Genomic DNA, 15,171 nt, shown 5'->3' with positions numbered 1-15,171 from the left:
TCATTATTGGAGATCAGTGAATTTTCTAGGTTTAGTCACATTATTTTAATAACTTACAGTTTTAAAAATTCTTTTCAAGTAAGTGGTGTTTTATGACAGGATAATCCAGATATCTGAAAGTCTTGCCTTTATCAAAGTGTTTTCTGTTTTATTTCTGGAGTCTTACAGCTGTAACCATTCAGAAAGAGAGACAGCAGCACTGTAGAACAGGGCTGTGCTTGTGCTTTGCTACGACTTCCAAGCTCCTGTGTGGTCTATAGGCCATTGAATGGCAAGATCCTGATGGAGCAGCTGGGATCTCCCCCTGCTCAAGCTGTCATGGGCTATTGCAGCTCACTCCCAGGTAGCCCAGCCTCTCTAAAGAGACTGCTGTCATCTGAAAAATTGATCAGCAGAATGCCTGAAATCTTGAAAAGGTTATCCTAAGTGTCTGTAGAAAAGACATAGAATTAGAGGCTAGTTCAGCAAAAAGCTATCATTTTGAACTACTTCTGCTCTCAGCTGAGGATGAAAAACATTTTGTACTACTTGGTTTAGTTGCAATACTCATTTCAGTTGATTACTTGGAGAGTTCCTCAGATGCTATTGTTTTTACAAGTCCAGGCTATCTCAGCTCTCTGCCCTGAGCACTTCAAGGATGCTGCTGCTCCCCAGCTGCTGCTCTGAAGACTCTTGCCTGCACTTCTTTCTCCGTCTCTTTGCTTGCTGCTGCTGCTCAAGACACAAAGTGGCTTCCTTTCATGGTATAAGGGAATGAATTGGGAAGCATGTTGCATTAAAGCCAAGGCTCTGTTTAGCTAGCCAAACACATGGAAAAACAATTGCACTTTTGTCTGTGCAAACAGAGAGCAGCTGTTTGTCTCAAACAGCGCAGACTGTTCCTGCTCACAACATGCTGGATACCAGAGGGTGCTGAGGGTGCCTTGCATGAGTCTGCCTGCCCCTGCAATTCCCTTGGTTGCACTTCATGACTGTTTTTATCCAATATGGGACTTAAATGAACTGCAGTTCAGCATAATTATATTTGACCATGTAAGTAAACTGATACACAGTTTTAAACTTCTTTATTCATTATGTGCAATTTTGTTTTAGCAAATATGGTTTAGCTACAGATATACCAGAAAAAAAAGACACCAAAAGGTCAACCCAAGCATTAAAAGACATTATTTCTAAGCTTAGACTCTGTTCTTCTGAGACGGATGCAGTATTTTACCCAGAGCCATCTTTAGCCATTTGAGTCATTTAACATATTCAGAACTGTTCTGTGGTAGGTATCAAATTGCACTATACAATAAAAATGCTTATAAAGTTAGACATGCAGTCACTGGTGTGCTTTCCTGATGTGGCCCAGCCTGGTCCAGCTTTACCTGTGGGTATTTCTCACTGGGACTCACATTAAGTCAGTGATTTTACACACCAGTTCCCAATTAGGGCCGTGGAAAGCAGTGACCTATATTCCCCTACTCCATATTTATGGATGGTTTGTGTTTCAGGGTATTATGTTCTTATGTTATTACTCTCCAGATACGTACAGATAGCGTTAATTTACCTTTGTGAATAATTCCTGCTCAGTTGATCTGTCAGCAAAACTCTACCACTTGCAGAGCTGAGACTTGGGCAGCCCAAGAGACTTATGCTCCAAAGCAAGAGTTGTTGTCATGGGCTCTTTGGTCAGCTCTTTTCCTTCTCTAATTTGTCCACTCTGTTTGTGGAGTTTGCTCAGCAGTGGTTTAATTCTCTTTCTGATGAAGAAAAAAGGATTTGAATTCCCAAAGATTCCCATCATTTGGAAGGGAGGAAGGAAGGGAGAGACTGTCTGAACCAATGATGAAGCCCTTGATAATCTGACTTTTTATATTATGTGACTTACTCCATTATGTTATAAAATAGCTATTACTATATTACGTGGGGTTTTTTGTATTATGCAGTTTAAGAATTATGTTGTTTAATTCACATTGGGGTTTTTTTCAGTTGGAGACAAATTTGTTTGGAATACTATAAAAAATTCAGCCTCTTTTTTAAAATGGAAAGAAATATGTAATATATTATGTAATGAAAATGTTTAATGAAGCCTTGCTCAGGCAAACCATCCACACCACTCTGCAGTCACAGATCAAGATGGAGCACAAGAATGATGAAGTTATTATTTTAATTCTGTAAATGGAGTTCATTTTCTCTGCTGTGAGTTGCAGTGTGCTCTGCAGATACCCAGTTTCTAGCCCCCTGATGGAACACTGGGTCAGCTTCACACTGCTGTACAGAATGAACAAGAAACACATCTCTCGAGAGACAACATCTTTTTTATGCAAAGCCTGGATACTTGCCTACTCCCACACCACCCACTGCACAGCCAATTACACTTTCGCTGGAGATATTTACAGAACTGAACACACATCTGCAATTTATTCTGTTCCATCCAGTAACCTCAGTTGTGGAGGAAAGGCCATGGTATGATTTTTTAACCTTCCAGCAACATGCAGTTGGTTGTGAATTGTGAGGTTCCAGCTTAACTTTACTAATCCTATCAAGATTGCATGAACTCTTTAAAAAAATACCAAAGATAAGAATCTAAGTGGAAACATAACTTTTAGGACCTCTGATTTTCATCTCTTTTCCTCATTCCATTGTGACAGGGTAAAGCTTAGCAGAGTGAGAGCAAAAATTTCAGTGCTGCCTGTGTTTACTTTTAAGTAGAAGTTAGTCTTAGATCTTAGGCTCTTCTGTGGTACCACATCCAGCATCTCTGTAGCCTGGCTCTGCTGAGCATGGGGATTCCTTTGCTTTATGGCTATGGGTGACCTATTAAAACAGAAGAAATCCTGTATCAACATAAATGCAGGCTGGTTGTGTAAGTGTGTAAAAGAAGCTGAGCTCTGTGCTCTCTCTCCTCCACTGTTGTTCTCCTGCCTCAGATTTCTCTGCACTTGTTCTTGGTACCATAACATCCATCTTGCCATTGATTTCACTGAGACTTTAAGTTATCTGAAAACTTTAGTTTTCTGGTCTGTGTAAGCTCTGCCAAGAAGGCTGATCCTATCTTCACCTCCTTTTCATCTCCCTCTTTCCCTTTGCCTTCAACCAGATATGTGTCTATTGCCTCCTTCCTCCATCCATGTCAGGCACATCAAGGAACTTACTTTGCCTGGAGACGAGTCCTTTCATTTATTTATTTTTGCTGGCACAGGATGAAAAGGATGAAAAGGGAGCGGTGCCTGGCTTTGGTGTGCTGCTCCCAGAGCCAGCACAAAGGGACAGGAGCATCTCTTGGGACTGCAGGCACCAAGTTCTGCTATGAAACTTCTTCCCCTTTGAAAGGGGTTTGGCATCTGAATCCACAGATTCCTTGGCAACTCAGGTTGAGTGTATCCCTCTCTGTGAGCAGAGGTCCCAAATCAGATTACTGATCCAGCTTTTAATAAGCAAACACTTTTTTTCCACATTTCTTTTAAAAGTAAAATTATCTTTTTGCACTCCAAAGAGATGAAAACCTCATTGTCACTAAGAGTGTTGTCACTAAGGGTCTTGTACACAAACCCGTGATGTGGTGGTATGTGAGGTAGAAGGTGATGATGTGGTGATTGTTTGGGAAGATTTATTCAAGAGATCTAACAACTGGCAAGGCAAACCTGTGTGGTTTTCCACTTGTAAATAGCTCCTTTCTATTTGGTAACAGCAATGAAAAGTACAAATGGTGTAGTTTTTTGTTCCTTTGTGACAAAATAACAGCCTTAAATGGAAGTTTTTACTTTCACTCATTTCTCAATTCCTTCACACTTCATATTTAAATTAGATTTTAAAGAGTGACATCTTGAATTCCATCTGTTTGCTTGGAGGGCAGTGGTGCCTGGGAGGAATGTTTCCCAGCATCTGCAGAGGAGCAAGGGGTGTGCAAGGGGGAAAGGATCCCATTGGAAAGATACCTCTTCTTTTACAATGTTGGAAGCTTGGATATCCCCTTCCTCCTTGCAGAAAGCTGGAAAGCTGTGTTTCAGATGTTATGTTCTTGTAGCACCTAAGCCTTGCCCAAATTTTGCTGAAATCTGTCAGCAAGACAGGAAAAGCCAAAGCAGCTGTATTGACTCTTGAAACAAGCAATGGTAAAGGCTGCATTGTTTTTATTTTTGCTTTGTGCTTTCCTTCTCAGTTTCAGGAGTTTAGTAACCTTCCCAGGTGAGAGCTGTGGCCTTATCACAGAATCAACCAGTATGTTTTCAATTTTGGAACAGGCCCAGAGCTTTCAAAAGTATCTGAATTGTGAAAAGTTTGATTTGTTTGGTATCCTGCTGATGACATCTCCAGGTCACTGACAATTGCAAAATGTTAACCTTTCAGCCCTGATTTCATGGGTGCCCATAAGGAAGGGTTCTTATTGAGAGCACGGCCTGATATTTATTAGAAATCAGGATCTTGTGGGTCTCTCATGCACACAGAAAACAGATGGGTTTGCTAACCACATATGGAGGACTTTCCTCTGGAAGACCACAGTGAATTTCAGAATTGTTTCAATAATGAAACAATTATGAGTTTGAGCTATTCAAGCGTCCCAGCTGATCCTTGTCCCTGCAGGATTAGTAGGACATGAAAAAAGCATTTATTTATAATTATTGAGGGTGTCTGTATAACAGAAATGTAAGCAGGCTGTCTCTGTAATGGATTTAATTTTAATTTTCATTAGTAAGAAGAAAAGCAAAAATATTACCATTGGGATATACTTTTCTTTTTTAAATAGTTATATTGTCAATTCTGGTATGAATTCTACTCCATAAAATAGCCAAATACACTTTTGTTTGAACAGCTCTGAAAGAAGTTATACTTAGAACCTTTTATTTTTGTTCTTAGGAAAATTACTGAACAACTTTCCAAGGTTGAAAATAACTCCTACACTTGCCTAATTCATAATTTTTACTTGATGCTGAAGCCATTTATTATAATGGTTAATAGCTTCTGAAAAATAAAAGAATTAAAGACACTCAAAAATATATTAAGGGAATTGCAGCAGTTAATAAATAACCTAAAATACACTTTCAGGAAGATCTTTGATCAGATACTTAGGTAAGGCAATGTAAAAATACACTCACAATATTTGGATAGGTAATCTAAAATACACTCACAGAAGAAACTTTGGAATTAGAATATTTGAAGAAGAAGAAGTGGAAGCCAATAAGTTAAAGTGACCTGCCAACCCGTTAGGATCAAGCCAAGTATAACAGTTACTTCAGCTAAGTCATGGAAAAACATGCCAAGGATAACAGGAAGAAGACCAAATTAGGAAAAGCTTAAAATTTAACTGAGGAAGACCAAGAATTCCCAGAAGACTCCGCCTGCCTATGAATATGCATGTAATAAATGATGTAATCCTTGTTTAAAATTGTATAAAAACCCGCTTTTGCGGTGCATAATTCAGAAATCCATTTCGTGATTTCTCCGACGCGTCGTAATAAAATACCTCCTGCTTATCTGACTTAGGCTGAGTCTCTTAAGCAGTTATTCTCGCCTTTTGGGGCAAATTCGGCATCAATGCTAATAAGGTTTGTTTTTTTTTTTTAAGAAACTGAAAAGAAAGCAATACATTTTTTCATGCATTTTGGGAATGCATGTGTGACTGGGAATGCATGTGTGACTGGGAATTATCTGTGTGACTTTGGCTTCACATCAGATGATAAGAAGAAATAGTACACAAGGAAGCATGTCCCAAACTATCCAAGTGTATGTAAAACACTGTGGATACAAATGATGAACAGAGCAAGGGGGTAAATCCAGTCTGTCTCCTGCTCGATGACTGAGCCTGCCTCGTTTCAGACACAGCTTTCCCAACAAGCACAACTTGTTTCTGTGCAATGTGCTAAGAACTTCTGAACTACCTTGGTCTCAAAGGGATGTGCTTTGCTGCAGAACATGGGCCTGTTCTGTCAGCTGCTAGAAATCTGTTTTGGATCCACACAGAGTCCAGGAGTGAAATCCTGGCTACTCCAGAGTGAAAAGATTAGTGCAAGACTGGATTTCACACTCTCTCCAGCATTTTTATATATTTTCCTTCATACAGTTGCCATGTGTACAGTAATATTCATACTTTCAGTGGAAATTAATTGGTGGCACTATTTTCAACATCTCTTTATGCTGTTAATTGCTGATGTCAGAGCTGCTATCAGTACCAAACAGCCCATCAAACCTTTTTGTTTGGTTTACCTTGTTGCTGTTGAAGGAGAAGATTCGAGTGCACTGGCATAGACTTTGTGCTTTGCAGTTTTAGACCCTGAATATTCCCATTGCAGCCTAGAGAATGAGGTGACTGCTGCAAAACTGTATTTTTGCCACTATCTTTACTGTGTCATTGCATAATCTAGCTTTGAATTTGAGAACTTCAAGCCTGCATTATTTGGTAACATTGATTGCTTTGGTACCTATTTGATCTGCAATTTTAGTAGTGTGTGTATTTTCCTAAAGAGCAGTTAACAAACTAAACACCAAAAAAACACTAAAATCCCACAGTCAAACAAACAAACAAACAAACAAACAAAACAGAGTAGATTCCAGACACTGATGCTGGCACTGAAATGTAAATGATAAATCCTTTGAGAATGAACACCTCACCCCCCAGCAGCTGCTGGAGTAAAGGACAGTCCCTGGCCATCCCAGCCAGGCTGCCTGGTGGCAGTTGTATTCCTCTTAATTTGGGCAGGTTTTTCAAAATTTATCTCAAATTAAACTGGCCATGTAATCATGGTCTTGTCCTACTGTTTTGAGATATATTATCTGCTGACTGTGCATGGCTGTTACTTGCTTTATACCAGAGATGAACAGTTGGACTCCCTGCATCTATAAATTAAAATGTCATTTTAGGGCTGTCCCAAACAGCAATGATCACTTAGGTCAAAGTCTGCAGTAGGAATTTCCAGCTCTTTATAAACTTTCACAACACTCTTCTAAAAAGTGTGCCTAGAAAAGAACATTTTTAAAGGATTTTTAAGTATATTACACTCAAAAAAGTCCAGCAAGCAAGGCTTGGCTCCGCAGGGAAAGCTAACTAAAGCTCACAGTGCAAACAGCATCTGAATATCCAAGGATCTAGGCTGGCTGCCTATCCTGTAACATTCCTGTAGCATTTATAAATATGAAGGTCATCCTGAGGCAGAACTAACAAAGAATTACTGACAGGTATGCAATGGTTTTGTTTCATGATTGGCTTTAAGGCAGTTGCACAGCTCCACTCCCATGCCTGCAGCCAGCCTCTGACATCCCTTAGAAGGATCCCACAGTCATCCTCAGCTCAGCTCCTGATCAACACCAGCTCAGCTGTCCAGCCCGGGTGCAGGCAGCCCCCTGCGAGGGCAGGGCCTTGCTTTGGCAGCAGGCAGCTGTCCCAGCAGGAAAATCAAGGGGTGTGGATGTACATCTGCAGGGCAGCTTGGCAGGACTGAGGAGGGGCAGGCAGCCAAAGATTGCCGTGGAGGAAAGAGCAATTACCAGTGAGGGGGAGGAAGGGTTGGACAGTTCCAAGTACAGCACAATCCCAATTTTGCCAGTAAATGTCACGGTAACAAATTATTCTCACCCCTTCTTGCCATCTTCAGTCCGATGATAAATGGCATGACGAATCTTTGCTAACTTCTTTAAACTACAGGCTTCCAGATCCTTTTTTCAATGTAATGTTCAAATGTAAGCTGTAACTTGAAGTTTATAGGGGGGCACCTGGATTTGGTTAAACCTTCTGTATGCATGATGGAAAACCCACAGAAAGACAGAGGTACTTTTTCTGCTATTCCTGCTTCCATGAGCTGCTGTTTCCAATGGCGGGAAATTGAAATACTCAACAATAAATGCTTACTGCTGTAATACTTAAATATTTGAAATCAGTTAAGGGAGGGTTTTTTTCATTTGAGTGTTGCTTTATTTAACTATTATTAGTTCTGTGGTTTTTAGATCACCACATCCTGACCAACAAAATGGTCGGAATTTATTATGGGCTGTGTCATTTCTTGAAGTCTGAGGGATGAAAAGGGATGGTTATCTCTTGTCAAGCTCCTTGGAGAGCAATGAGGAAATGAACAATAAAAGGTTCTTTGAGGTTCTTTTAACTGTAGTTTGTAATCTATTATAGTTACTGATGTGTGGAAACCAACAGAAATACTTTACATGTTTGTAGTTACAAAGCCCTTAACAGCTGCAGCTATGAGCTGAGCACTTACAGCTTTTTGAAATGTGTTTTTATAAATGTAATGTTAAATCATTGTATTTTTGTAAATCAGTCTCCTGAAGAAAATTCCTGAGATAATAAAATATGAATTGACTCACCAGTCAGGGCTGGTGAATGGGTGCTCACTTGCTCTTGCTTGTTTTCTCACTTCAGTAGAGCAATACACAATATGAGCATTTTTGGGGCAGGATTGATAGTGATTAAAATGCACAAAGCAGCACTGCATTTCATTTCCCCTTGCTGGATGCAGTGAATGGGAAATCAGGGTGGGGAGAGGAAAACTGAGTTGAGGGCAGTCAGCATAACAAAGGGCTCAGGACTGTGCAAACGTCTTTCTCCTCACCAGGACTGCAGGACACAGCAAATCGCTCCTCATTTCTTCATCCCTGAGAGAGCCAGGTCCAGAATTTGCAGAGACTCAGCCCTCAGGAGCACTGGTCAAGCAATTACTATGGAGAGAGCTTTCTAGCCCCAGGGTAGTTGGCTCTTTATTACCATCTCCTGCTCCTCATGGGTCTTTTCCTGCAGTTTTAGGATGGGACTGTGCTCTTCGGTGTATTGCCCTCCCCCCTGCATTTATCTTCTCATCTGGCCTGGGTGGACTTCTTGTATCTAATCCTCTCCACTGGGAATGATGAAATTAATAAGCCATGTGGATCCACTGCAAAGGAGGGCACGAAGGGGGCTGTTCTCAGCTGTACACATTGCTGGTTAATCGTGCTGCCAAAGACGTGATAAAACAAACACACTGAGAATGCAGACGTGTCAGCTCTTGTCTTCCACAAAAAATTCACTCCTTGGCATCCAGACTGCTGTTCACGTTGTGCCTGTGCCATCTGTATTTACACCGTTGCAGCCCTGGTGTGGGTCACTGGCTGGTCTGAAACTCTGTTCCTCTGGCGGGGCGTTCCCCAAAGGCACCTGAATGCCCCTGCCATGATCCAGCATGCAGATTTATCCATTGAACCTGGCCAAACATGAGTCCCATGCATTGGGATTCCAGTAAGTCAAGACGACTGAGAATATGCAACAGTAAAACAAAGATCGGCCATTCAACTTCCAAAAATTGCTTTAAGCCAGAAGACACAATGTTGTTTCTGTTGGTCTGTTTTAAATCAACCCAAATATTATTTTAGAGCCAGAGCTATAATTCAGTAAAACTTGATACAACCTTGGACAGCCATAGAAAGTATTAGGAAATACCACTGGAAGTTGAAACCTACAGATACTGCAATAATCTGCATTTTAAACTGAATAGAGATGCCAGTTAAATAATAATTGGACATATTGCAGAGGGTGACGGGTTACCTTTTCAACAAAAATCCTTAAAATTTAGAAGGCTTTGTCTGCATGCAAAAACTAAACCATTTTCCCAATGCTACTTGCAGCTGAACTATTCATATACAGGAAAGATTATTGCCATGGGAATTGTATCACTGATTGCCATATTTTGGTGATCATTTAGGCTGCCAGTAAGGCTACTTCCACGATCTTCAGCTCTGCAGAGGAGTTCTGAGGGTAAGGAGTAAGGTGCAAGAGTTTACCATCCCTTCAGGAGCTGCTGCTGCCACTCTTCCTCTGCAGAGGCTCTAAGGAGCAGAGATTAAAGTAATTGGTGACATTTTAAATGAAACGTTACATTTTTGGATTGGGTTCACTTCCTCTATAATTTTTCTTAAATTGATAGCTACATTCTGTCCATTTTGCAGAAATACAAATTGAGTTTCACCACACATTTTGAGAGGGAAGTTGCTGGCACACAAAAGTTAAGTGACTTGGCATGTGAGAAAATCTGCTTTAGAGCTAGCATTGAAGAACACCAGAGCTGCTTCCCACCTCTCCCACACCCATATCTGTCTTGTGCTTCTGCCTAAATAGGAAAGTGAAAAATCATAGGCTGATAGAATTGTTGCTGCTGGAAAAGACGGGTTGGTCTAATAGCGTCAAGTCCAGCTATTAATGTGACACTTCAGTGTTCACCACTAAACCAAGTTCCCAGGTGCCAAGGGCTTTTAGCACTTGCAAGGATGGTTGTTCTAACCCTTTCCTGGGCAGCCTGTTCAAATGTCTGACCTCTTGTTCTGTGAAGAAATTTGTTCTCATATCACAGAATCAAATAGTTTGGAAAAGACCACTGAGATCATCATGTCAAAGCTATGACTGAACACCAATGTGTCAAGTAGTCCTGGCACCAACCCTCCCCTGGTGCAACCTGGGGCTGTTTGCTCTGGTCCTGTCCCTTGTTACCTGGGAGAAGAGACCAACCCCACCTGGCTCCAGCCTCCTCTCAGGGAGTTGGAGAGAGTGAGAAGATCCCCCCTGAGCCTCCTTTTCTCCAGACCAAACACCCCCAGCTCCCTCAGCTGCTCCTCACCTGAGTTGTGCTCCAGACCCTTCCCCAGCTCTGTTGCCCTTCTCTGGACACACTCCAGCCCCTCAATGTCCTTCTTGTAGTGAAAGGCCCAGAGCTGGACACAGGATTTGAGGTACAGACTCACCAGTGCTGAGTACAAGGGGGACAATCCCTGCCCTGCTCCTGCTGGCCACACTGTTTCTGATCCAGGCCAGGATGCCATTGGCCTTCTTGGCCACCTGGGCACACCCTGGCTCATGTTCAGTCACTGCTGACCAGCACCCCCAGGTCCTTTCCCAAGGGCAGCTTTCCAGCCACTGTTCCCCAGCCTGCAGTGCTGCAGGGTGTTGTTGTGACCCAAGAGCAGGATCTAGGACATTGCCTTGATGAACCTCATAAAATTGACCCCCCAATTGATCCAGAGTGTCCATATAAAATAAAGCATGAAAAATTCTGGTGATACTTGTTTCAAAGCTTCTTTCTTACAGATTCAAGGGGACTTATGGGTAAAATAGTCTTCTAGTGAATGTATTGTTTCCATTGAAACGTCAGGACAATATTATTATTCACTTAGGCTCCATATTTTTATAATTAAAAATACAGATCTAGACACTACACACGTTTTTTGACCTTTTTACCAAACACTGTAATGTTATGATTAGATGCAGAGAAGTCTAAACGTCCCTGAGGAATCAGTATTATCTTTATTTTCCTGCATTTTTTACAATGTTGATGTGACTTTTTCTCTGTTTAAGTGTTCTAAGATGTACAGTGATGTTGGTCAGTATATTTCTATCAAGAATATTTTCCTTGAAAATGTCCTGTGATCATACAAAACCTCCAATATTTGTTATAGCTTTTACAAACAAAATACTAGCATATTTGAAATTTATTAATAAACCATACTTGATGAAGGAAATCAAAACAAATCACATGGAAGTGACATTTTAATCTGTCCTAGTACTGACTTCATCTTCCGTGATATTATTTCTCAAAATTTGGATCCATTTGGTTCATGTTACACTGTTGGAGGTTTTGGCACTGAATCTAGTGAAGTCATCATTCAGACCTTGCCCTGAGCCTGGAAACATGGTGCATATTTTTTCTTGGTGATTACCAAGAGCTGACTAAAATGATTTCTAGGAAAGCATTTAAGACAAACTAAAGATAAAAGACTGCAATTGCCAGAGCTGTCTTCATAGAATCATAGAATGGTTTGGGTTGGAAGGAAACTTGACGACCATCTCATTCCCGCTGCTGTCAACAGGGACACCTTTCACAAGGCCAGGTTGCTCAAAGCTCCATCCAACCTGGCCTTAAACAGTTCCAGGGATGGGGCATCCACAGCTTCTCTGATCAACCTGTGCCAGTGCCTCACCACGCTCATAGTAAAGCATTTCTTTCTGATATCTAATCCAAACCAACTCTGTTCCATCTTAAAGCGTTTCCCCCTTGACCTGTTACTCCAGGCCCTTGTGAAAATAGTCCCTCTCTGTCTTCCTTGCAGGCTCCTTTTAGGTACTGGAAGGCCACAATAAGGCCACCCAGAAATCTCATCTTTTCCAGCCTGAACAAACCTAATTCCCTTAGCTTTAGTTCCTTATCGAAGAAGTGCTGCATCCGTCTAACCATCTGTGTGGCCTCCTTTGGACTTGCTCCAACAGTTGTCCTTGCTCTGCTGGGGACCCCTTAGCTGGATGCCATATTGTTTGCAAAGCAGCATTGATACTGTACAATATCACTGATACAAGAAAAAATAACATTGCTGTAAGAAAAAATGATTGATATTGATAAATGATTGATGAATCTCAAAAGTTAAAAGATTGGAAAGTTGAATTCCACTGATTTGTAAGTTGAAGTAATGTTTCAAAACAAATTATGGAAAATTAACTTGCCAGATTAATTCTAAGAAATGTGGGGGCTTTTAAGGGGACCAAATGAGATGATGTGAAGAGTTCTGGAGGTTTTGTCTGGCCAGGAGTTGATAGTACATCTGTGTAATTGACCTAACAAAATAAAGTCTAATGCATAACTTGTTTTGCTGCTTGCTTTCTCCTCAGGTTTGCCAATTTGTCGTGTCTGTCAATGGCCTCAATGTTCTCCATGTGGATTACAGGACAGTAAGCAACCTCATCCTCACCGGCCCTCGAACAATTGTGATGGAAGTGATGGAAGAAGTGGAGGCCTGAGAAGGCACAAAACCCCTATTACTGGACATTTTTGTGAGACACATAGCAACAGCCATGGAGTGTCATGACACAAGGCAGCAGAATGTTGCTGTGTCTAAAGAGATGATTTTGCTTTTAGGGGAGGGGGCTCTCTTTCCTTTAACAATAATAGCACTGGTGATTATGCTAAGATGTGAACAATAGATACCAGCTTGTTTTCACTATGGACTTCTCTGTGCCCAACAGAGACAAGATCAGGGCCTTCAGGTGGTCTCTCCAGCCATGGCTGCATCAGTCAGAATGGGTTCCAGCCTAAGGGGCCATGCATATTTCCTCACAGTCCACTGCTGGATCAAAGCACTTCAGGAGGTGAAAGAGCCAAGCACTGTGGGTCGGGGTGTCACAGATGGTTTCCATGAGATACTGACATTGATAAACATTGTCCTGGTGTCCAGCTTTGTCCCTGGAGCACGGGCGGTCTCAGTTGCTCTCTCCTTGGGCTGAGGGACAGCTGATGAAATCCTTGCTTGATTACAGTCAAACACAAATGAACTGCAAATGCATGAGAAAAGGTGTCTGTGCTCTGTATAGGATAGTCTGGTATGAATGCTTGGGCCTTACTGATTACATGGGTTAGTCTAGAAAGAAAATGGAAAAACGCGTGGTCTTTTACAAAAACCGCCTTTAAAAATTGGTCTTTTGGTTTCAATGCTTGTGTGCTGGATTAGGTGCTTGAGTACAAAATATTGATTTTGAGGTTTTTTCCATACCTGTAAAGGAAAGGTGCCTCAGTCTTACTATTCATAACTTTGGAGAAATTTTGGACACCTTAATTCCCAGAAGAGGAATATTTGGCAGGTTGTAGTGGGAAATTCACAGTGTTAGCATAAGGAATGATATATTCAGATTCTCCAGTAGCAAAAGCACACTTCAAATTGAAGCAATGTACTTGAATGTACATGATGTTTATCAGCACTTTCCAATCATCTGATGTTTTGCAAAGAACCAACTTCCCTCATGAGCTGCATTTGACACTGTTACAAATAAAACATTGTATTTAACTGACTCTTATTGTTTCTCAAACAGTAGGACTTTTTCATTTATGAATTCATGAAAGAAATATTTTTAAAAACATTTATAAAAATTCCATGTTCTGCAGTTAGGTGACTCTTCAATTCAATGTTAAGGGGACTGCATGGGTTTTATTTGATCTTTGAACTGAATGAATACATCCTGTTCCACAAAATTATATATCTGTTTTGCAGGCATTCTCTGCTGTCTAAATTTTACAATCAAAGCTTAACTTTCTATATGCACATACCACAAATCATCCAGTTCTGGGGTGGGGAAAGTGTTTTTCCTCATTTTTGCAATATGCTTTGTATTAAAAATTGTTCTCACTAAATTGCTCTTTCAGTATGTTTTTCATTCACTCAAACACTTTTATTTCAGAGGTATAGCCAGTCTTCAAAATCATGTACTCCTGCAGCTTTATAGGAAGAGGTCCATGGGTTCTTTGTTTCTCATTTTGTATATCTGTGGTTGTATTTTCACCGAGAAAACTTTCCATATTGCACTAATATGCAGCAGTGCAGGGAGGTATAAAACTGCAGCTACTTACTTGATACTAACCAGGCACCCAAGTGTTTAGAGGGTTTGTTCAAACTGTCATCTATGACAGTTCTGAATCCTGACTGTACTCCCCAAAATTTTGGTACACATGTATATGCCATAGTGGGTTACATTTTACAGGTCATCCAAAATAAATAGCAGGGCACACATTGTTATATTAGGTTGTAACAACTGTCCATGGTATCCACTCAGAACAATGGATACAATCTTGTTGTCCCAGAAATGTTTCAGTATGCTATAAGTATTTTGAGTTTGTGAATCCAGGAATGCTTCTCCAAATATGTTTATTTAATTTTATTTTTTAATTTTATTTTTTTTCTTTTTTTATTTTTTCCCCCTGGGTTGTTTTAGTGGCTTAACCCCTTTAAAATATAAATTCTGCATGTTAGGTTAAGTTAAATATTACAGATGAAGGATTTTCTTAGCAAAATGCTAATGATTCTCTCTAATGCCGTCATGGATTTGTCTGTATTACATCTCTTGCCTTAGTTAATATTCTGCTAGAAGTTCTCTGTAGCTTACAGATAATTAAGAAACTGGGTCAGAATTTGGCTTAATAATGCATTACAGAGTGCACTTCAGACTGGAGCAAAAAGAGTGGGAATGGGGGCAGGGAAAAATCTGTGCATTTCATTATGTTACAGATTGGAGATGGCATCTTGATTCACAAGATACATTAGTCTCTATCACAATTTGAGCACAGCTACTTGCCTTCTGTTTAACAGGGATTTCCATATTGTGTTCTCAACTTGACTGACAACCCGGGATTTAATTAATTCTTTCCCTCTTCAGCATGACAAAGGCATTCAAATTGTGTCTGCAAG

General features: G+C 40.6%; 1 protein-coding gene across 1 annotated transcript in view; it reads left to right on the top strand.

The window, feature by feature from the left end:
* DEPTOR (DEP domain containing MTOR interacting protein) overlaps positions 1 to 13,745 on the top strand; it is a 78,135-nt gene extending 64,390 nt beyond the window's left edge. Inside the window, exon 10 of the mRNA XM_058810177.1 lies at positions 12,608 to 13,745. Within this exon, the coding sequence (XP_058666160.1) occupies positions 12,608 to 12,736 (129 nt within the window). The 3' untranslated portion in view covers positions 12,737 to 13,745. The remainder of the gene's footprint in view (positions 1 to 12,607) is intronic.
* The last annotated feature ends 1,426 nt before the right edge of the window (positions 13,746 to 15,171 follow it).

Source organism: Ammospiza caudacuta, chromosome 1 (assembly GCF_027887145.1).
Source record: "Ammospiza caudacuta isolate bAmmCau1 chromosome 1, bAmmCau1.pri, whole genome shotgun sequence".
NCBI classification, from domain to species: domain Eukaryota; kingdom Metazoa; phylum Chordata; class Aves; order Passeriformes; family Passerellidae; genus Ammospiza; species Ammospiza caudacuta.
Note: the sequence above shows the minus strand (reverse complement) of the source record. Positions and strands in the feature narration are given on the sequence as shown.